Source organism: Eriocheir sinensis, chromosome 24 (assembly GCF_024679095.1).
Source record: "Eriocheir sinensis breed Jianghai 21 chromosome 24, ASM2467909v1, whole genome shotgun sequence".
Classification (NCBI taxonomy): domain Eukaryota; kingdom Metazoa; phylum Arthropoda; class Malacostraca; order Decapoda; family Varunidae; genus Eriocheir; species Eriocheir sinensis.
In genome coordinates this window covers 19,375,127-19,382,626 of record NC_066532.1, presented here as the reverse complement: position 1 = coordinate 19,382,626, position 7,500 = coordinate 19,375,127, and the positions used below count along the sequence as shown (strand labels likewise).

At 44.9% G+C, this 7,500-nt stretch overlaps 1 protein-coding gene and 1 long non-coding RNA gene across 2 annotated transcripts in view; one reads left to right on the top strand and one right to left on the bottom strand.

The window, feature by feature from the left end:
• LOC127003033 (transient receptor potential cation channel protein painless-like) overlaps positions 1-3,050 on the bottom strand; it is a 19,246-nt gene extending 16,196 nt beyond the window's left edge. The window contains exons 1-2 of the mRNA XM_050869390.1: positions 2,976-3,050; positions 609-821 (exon numbers count right to left, since the gene is read on the bottom strand). Coding sequence (XP_050725347.1) covers positions 609-648 — 40 coding nt within the window. The 5' untranslated portion in view covers positions 649-821; positions 2,976-3,050. The remainder of the gene's footprint in view (positions 1-608; positions 822-2,975) is intronic.
• LOC127003036 (uncharacterized) lies at positions 828-2,235 on the top strand. The gene is made up of 3 exons (XR_007756859.1): positions 828-1,156; positions 1,326-1,887; positions 2,037-2,235. It is a non-coding gene; the product is annotated as an uncharacterized LOC127003036 (long non-coding RNA).
• Positions 3,051-7,500: the final 4,450 nt, after the last annotated feature.

The following is a 7,500-nucleotide window of genomic DNA, read 5'->3' as shown; positions in this document are numbered from 1 at the left end:
ACTATAACACCACACGCTGCCGGAACACTCACACTGGGCTTACCCACACACTTCATGCTCTAAAACTGCCTTAAACGGATCAAAATAAACAGAAATACCACTCCTTTAATCTCTCCTTGACGTATCGAATGTTTTCCAGTATGTTCACAGTAATATACAGCTTGTCACCCTTTCACACGCTGCCGGAACACTCACACTGGCCATACCCACACACTTCATGCTCTAAAACTGCCTTAAACAGATCAAAATAAACAGAAATACCACTCCTTTAATCTCTCCTTGACGTATCCAATGTTTTCCAATATTATCACTACTACAGCTTGTCTCCTTGTCATACCAACACTACACACTGCCGGAACACTCACACTGGCCTTACCCACACACTTCATGCTCTAAAACTGCCTTAAACAGATCAAAATAAGCAGAAATTCCACTCCTTTAATCTCTCCCTGACGTATCCAACGTTTTCCAGTATTATCACTCTACTACAGCTTGTCTCCTCTTCACACCAACACCACACGCTACCAGAACACTCACCCTGACCTTACCCTCACACTACATGCCTTAAAACCCCTTTAAACCAACTAAAAACAGCAAAATTAACTCACCGTTCTCATCCATGGGGCTGAGAGCGAGATAGCCGGCCATCTTGTCCCCTCCCGCGCGCACACACCCACTCGCTCGCTGCCTTCAAGTCGGTCAAGCTTCTTCGTGGCTGACTAACGCTGCCTGGTTATGCTTTCCGGGTCCCCACAATCTTATCAGCACTCACACTTGATGCTCGATGGACGGAGTAGCACTTGAGATCATTTTTCCTTGCCCTGAGATGAGGATGAAAGGGAGAGAAAGGAGTCTAAGGCGCATGATCTGCAGGAAATGTTAAAGAGCCGAGACTATTTTACACCGTCGACTTGAGCACCACGAGTAACTGTTTTGGAATTCTTTGTTACTTTGTTGTTTTCGGGCCTGTAAGAGATGAGTCAATGGTCCTTTTATGCCTTAGAGGTCACATATACGCAGGTGTCTTCCTCCTCCTCTTCTTCTTCCTCCTCCTGTCGTCGTCTCACAACCACGAGTTTCTGTTTTGGAATTCTTTGTTACTTTGTTGTTTTCTGGCCTGTAAGAGATGAGTCAATGGTCCTTTTATGCCTTAGAGGTCACATATACGCAGGTGTCTTCCTCCTCTTCCTCCTCTTCCTCCTCCTCTTCTTCTTCCTCCTCCTGTCGTCGTCTCACAACCACGAGTTTCTGTTTTGGAATTCTTTGTTACTTTGTTGTTTTCTGGCCTGTAAGAGATGAGTCATTGGTCCTTTTATGCCTTGGAGGTCACATATGCGTAGGTGTCTTCCTCCTCCTCCTCCTCTTCCTCCTCCTCTTCTTCTTCCTCCTCATGTTCGTTGCTTCCAGGCCGATAAGATTAGATAAGGTCTGTTTTTTTTGGCTTATAGATAACAAATACGTAGTTCTCCTCCCTCCTTCTTCCTCTTCTTCCTCTTCTTCGTCCTCCCGCGATGGCGCAAGAGAAAGGAGGAGGAGGAGGAGGAGGAGGAGGAGGAAGAACAAGTGAAGGTCGCAAAATGGTCGCCGTATCCGTTTTCTTTCCTTATAATTTCTTCGTCCACTTTCCTTTTCCATCGACATGCAATGCGTGTTATGTATCGACGCTAATAACACACACACACACACTAACACACACACACACACACTAACACACACACACACACACACACACACACACACAGGCACACCCACTTTCCCACTCTCTCACTCTCTCCGTTTTCCCTCTCACTCTCGTCATCAAAATATGGCAACTAGAACCCCTTTTCATGCTTTATTTTTGTATCTTTATCTTGCTTTCGTGTCCTCTATCTTTCCTTAGCTCTCCAGGTCACCAAGACGCTATAGAACACTTCACCAAGCACCCAGAAACACGTACGAGTTCCGGTTCTTCAATATGGCCCAGGAATCGCTTTTTCACGGACATTCTTCAGTTTTCATCTTCTTTTCCTTTCCTCTCTCTTTCCTTAGCTCCCAAGATCACCAAGACGCTATAGAACACTTCACCAAGCACCCAGAATCACCATAAACACACACGTACGAGTTCCAGTTCTTCAATATGGCCCAGGAATCGCTTTTTCATGGACAGCCTTCACTTTTCATCTTCTTTTCCTTCCCTCTCCAGGTCACCAAGACGCTATAGAACACTTCACCAAGCATTCAGGATCACCAGTCAACACACCCGTACCAGTTTCAGCTGTTAACTATGGCTAAAACATTAAATTTCTCCATATTTTCGACGCCATATTTTTTTTTTTCACTTTCTCGCTCTTTCTCTCGCTCTCTAAGTCACCAAGACGCTCAGAACAGTTCACCAAGCATCTAGAATCACCAATGGACACACTCGCACGAATTCCAGCATACAGTATTCCCTTCAAGAGCTTACTGACAGAATCTTTCAGTTTCCATCTTTGTCAAGCCGTTATGTCTTCCTCTCCTTCTCCCACGAATTCCTCTTCAACCAGCTGACCCACACGCGTTTACAGTTCACCAAAGTCACCAATAGACCCATTCTCGCCCTTTAGACGGCTACAAGGGGCTTTCTAAACAGCATCTTCCACCTTCCTCCAGCCATATACATGTCTTCCTCTCCTCCCACGAATTCCTCTCCCCCCAGCTGACCCACACGCTAGAACAGTTCACCAAAGTCACCAACAGACACACACGCACGAAGTCCAGCCTCAAAATATGGCTAGAAGGGCTTATATCTCTCTCTTCCAAGCCAGATGTTCTACTCCTATTCTCCCACGAATTCCTCTCCCCCCAGCTGACCCACACGCTAGAACAGTTCACCAAAGTCACCAACAGACACTCACGCACCAAGTCCAGCCTCTCTACACGGCCATAAGGGCTCCCATTGTGATCTTGGGCGTGATATTCCCTAGAGTGTCGCCCGCCAGCCTCCGTCCGCCGCCTACCTTCGCGCTACTCCCGCACGCGTCGACTGCCCAAGCCTGACTGAGTGACTGGCTGGCTGGCTGGCTGGCTGGTTGTTTGGTTGGCTGCTTGGGTGACAGGTTGGCTGTCTATCCGTATTACCTATCCGTATCTTAGCCTCCTTCCCTTCTACCTTCTTTCTCTCTCTCTCTCTCTCTCTCTCTCTCTCTCTCTCTCTCTCTCTCTCTCTCTCTCTCTCTCTCTCTCTCTCTCTCTCTCTCTCTCTCTCTCTCTCTCTCTCTTCCTTCCTCTTCTCTCTCTTCTTCTTCCCTTTCTATCTACCTACCTTATTTTGCCTTTCCTCCTCCTCCTCCTCCTCCTCCTCCTCCTCCTCCTCCTCCTCCTCCTCCTCCTGCACTCCATACTTTGATATTGATAGTGATATAAGGTTCTTGCTACATAGGATTCATCTCCTCGACTCTATCTTAGTGCATAGAGGAGGGAATCCAACACTCTGATATGGAATCAAATCCTCTAATATGAGATCGAAGCCAATTAAAAAGGATTCTGATAAATTAAATGGTGTTAGCTCTGTCAACAAACCTTTCTCTCTCTCTCTCTCTCTCTCTCTCTCTCTCTCTCTCTCTCTCTCTCTATCTATCTATCTCTCTATCTATCTATCTATCTATCTATCTATCTATCTATCTATCTATCTATCTCTCGGAATAAGGAAAGGAAACAGAAGGGAAATGAAAGGAAGGAAAATAACTGGAAAACAGAAAAAAGAAAGGAAGGGAAGAAAAGAGGACGAAAGGAGAGATAGGAAGAAAGGAGGAAGAAAAAGGAGAAGAAAGGTATGAAGGAAAGAAAAGGAAGGAAGAGGAGGAAAGGGAAAGGAAATAGGGATAATAGGAGAGGAAGAAGAAGGGAGAGGAGAGGAAAGGAGGGAAAGGGAGGAGAATGTATCTAATATTAAAGCAAACTTTATTCTGATAACCAAGAGGAGGAGGAGGAGGAGGAGGAGGAGGAGGAGGAGGAGGAGGAGGAGAGAAGAGCTACCTTGTTACCGTCTAATTAAAGCGAGAGAGAGAGAGAGAGAGAGAGAGAGAGAGAGAGAGAGAGAGAGAGAGAGAGAGAGAGAGAGAGAGAGAGAGAGAGAGAGAGAGAGAGAGAGAGAGAAGCCACCCGTGAAATAATAAGAACAGAAAATCAACAAAGCGAAAAGGAAGAGAAGGAGAGAAAAGAAAAGGAGGAGAAGGAGGGGGAGAAATAGGAAGAGGAGGAGGAGGAAGAGGAAGAGGAAGAGGAAGAGGAGGTGGAGGAGGAGGAGGAGGAGGAAGAGGAGGAGGAGGAGGACATAATTGAAAGAGTAAGGGGAGAAGAGAATTAATTAGGTGAGAGAGAGAGAGAGAGAGAGAGAGAGAGAGAGAGAGAGAGAGAGAGAGAGAGAGAGAGAGAGAGAGAGAGAGAGAGAGAGAGAGAGAGAGAGAAGCAGGAAAAAGATGAAACAGTAAGCTGTAAGGAGGAAGAGGAGGACGAAGAGGAGGAGGAAGAGGAGGAGGAGGAGAAGGCGTACAGTGCTATGCTTTGCTCCACTGCTCTGTATCTCCCTTATTCTCTCTCTCTCTCTCTCTCTCTCTCTCATATTTAAGAGAAACTATAACAGAGAGAGAGAGAGAGAGAGAGAGAGAGAGAGAGAGAGAGAGAGAGAGAGAGAGAGAGAGAGAGAGAGAGAGAGAGAGAGAGAGAGAGAGAGAGAGAGATTTACATAGAAAATCAGACCACACAGACCCCATGGTCCAGACTAGGTGGTCTGTCCTTAAACCTAAGTGATTCTACATTAATCAGAAGGCTCCAAAACGATGCATTTCAACTCTAGTTGATATTAAGTTGAAGGAAGTGACGGTCGAGCTTGTTTTTGAAGGAGTCAATCGTGTTACACTGGACCACTGACGGTGGGAGCTTATTCCGTTCTCGCACTACAACGTTATTGAAGAAAAATTTGGTGCAGTCTAAATTTACTTGTCCACATTTGAGTTTTACGCCATTGTTCCTCGTACGCAAAGTGTCATTGATCATAAACAATGTTGATCTGTCTACATTCGTGAAACCATTAAGTATTTTAAAACATTCGATCAGTTTTCCTCGGAGGCGACGTTTCTCAAGAGAGAACATGTTAAGGGAGGAAAGCCTTTCTTCGTAAGATTTGTTGCGCAAGGAAGGGATCATTTTTGTTGCCCGACGCTGAACACCTTCTAAGTTAGCAATGTCCTTTGCATGGTAGGGAGACCAAAACTGTACCGCATATTCCAAGTGGGGTCTGACTAAACTATTGTAGAGTGGAAGTATTACACCTTTATTTTTTAATAAAAAGTTTCTTTTAATGAAGCCCGACATTCTGATCGCTTTATTTGCTGCATCGATGCATTGCTGTGAGAATTTGAGGTTTGACGCGATTTTGACCCCCAAGTCCTTAACGCATTGAACGCTTTTGAGTTTAACGCCGCGCATTTCGTAATCGAACTTCTTATTCCTTGTTCCAACTTGAAGGACCTGGCACTTATCTACGTTAAAGGGCATCTCCCATCCATCAGACCAAGCTGAAATTTTGTGCAAATCCTCTTGAAGGCTTTGCCTGTCTTCGTCAGTATGAACCGAGTTACCAATCTTTGTGTCGTCTGCAAATTTACTAATGCGATTATTGAGAGAGAGAGAGAGAGAGAGAGAGAGAGAGAGAGAGAGAGAGAGAGAGAGAGAGAGACCAAAGCTATTTAAACTATTTACTCTGATAATGACAAATTGATTGTAACAGTAGTAGTAGTAATAGTAGTAGTAGTAGTAGTAGTAGTAGTAGTAGTAGTAGTAGCAGTAGTGGTAGTAGTAGTAGTAGTAGTAGTAGTAGTAGTAGAATATGAAAGAGAAAAAAAGTAATATCACACCCTCCTTCCTCTCTCCCTCCCTCCCTCTTTCCTCTCCCTCCCTTCCCCCTTCCTCTCCCTTCCTCCCTCCCTTCCCCCTTTCTCTCCCTCACTCCCCTCTTCCTTCTCAATCCTCTTCCTCCATCCGCGCCCCCTCTCCCTCCCCCCTCTCTTCCTCCTCAGCCCTCTCCCTCCCCCCCCTCTTCCTCCTCAGCCCTCTTCCTCCACCCACCTTCTTCTTCCTCCCCCTCCTCCCTTCCCCCTTCCTTCCCCTCCCTTTCGTCTTCCTCCCCTCTTCCTTCTCTCCCCTGAGGTCAGGTTAAAGTCACAGGGGCAGGTCAGGGGGGGCTAGGTAAGTCACACGGGGGTCAGAGGTCACAGAGGAGGAGGAGGAGGGGGAGGAGGAGGAGGAGGAGGAGGAGGAGGAGGAGGAAGAGTGCACATGTAGTGGTAATAGTGGCGTGTGTGTCTCGGTGTGAGTGTGTGTGTGTGTGTGTGTGTGTGTGTGTGTTTGGCTTAGGGAGAATTTTAGACATTCACACACACACACACACACACACACACACACACACACACACATCCACAGAGAGAGAGAGAGAGAGAGAGAGAGAGAGAGAGAGAGAGAGAGAGAGAGAGAGAGAGAGAGAGAGAGAGAGAGAGAGAGAGAGAGCACACAGGAGAGGGACATTTAAATCCTTGCACATCGCCTCTATCTCCACCTTTCCTACTGGCGATTTTCCTTTAAATTTAGACTCAACAGGAACTTGGAGAATTTTAGACACCATTTCCAACCCTATAGAACCTTATTATAGTGCTTGTTTTCCTCTGCACCCATAAGTATCAGAGAAAAATGGAGAATCTTAGCTCAAAAACACTCTTATGGTATCTTTGCTTAATTACTTTTTTCCTTCAATAAAAGCAATGGGCACTATATGAACCACCTCTATTCATACCTGTTGTAGAGTTTATTTTCCTTTGCACCCATAAGTATCAGAGAAAAATGGAGAATCTTAGCTCAAAAACACTCTTATGGTATCTTTGCTTAATGATTTTTTTCCTTCAATAAAAGCAATGGGCACTATATGAACCACCTCTATTCATACCTGTTGTTGAGTTTATTTTCCTTTGCACCCATAAGTATCAGAGAAAAATGGAGAATCTTACCTTAAAAACACTCTTATGGTATCTTTGCTTAATGACTTTTTTTCCTTCAATAAAACCAATGGGCACTATATGAACCACCTCTATTCATACCTGTTGTAGAGTTTGTTTTCCTTTGCACCCATAAGTATCAGAGAAAAATGGAGAATCTTACCTTAAAAACACTCTTATGGTATCTTAGCTTAATGATTTTTTTCCTTCAATAAAACCAATGGGCACTATATGAACCATCTCTATTCATACCTGTTGTTGAGTTGAGTTTATTTTCCTTTGCACCCATAAGTATCGGAGAAAAATGGAGAATCTTAGCTCAAAAACACTCTTATGGTATCTCTGCTTAATGACTTTTTTCCTTCAATAAAAGCAATGGACAGTGTTGAGAGTGTGGCGCTATGTGACCCACCTCTATTCATACCTGTTGTAGTGTTTGTTTTCCTCTGTATTCGTTTATAATCAGAGAAAAATGGAGAATCTTTGCTGAAAACAT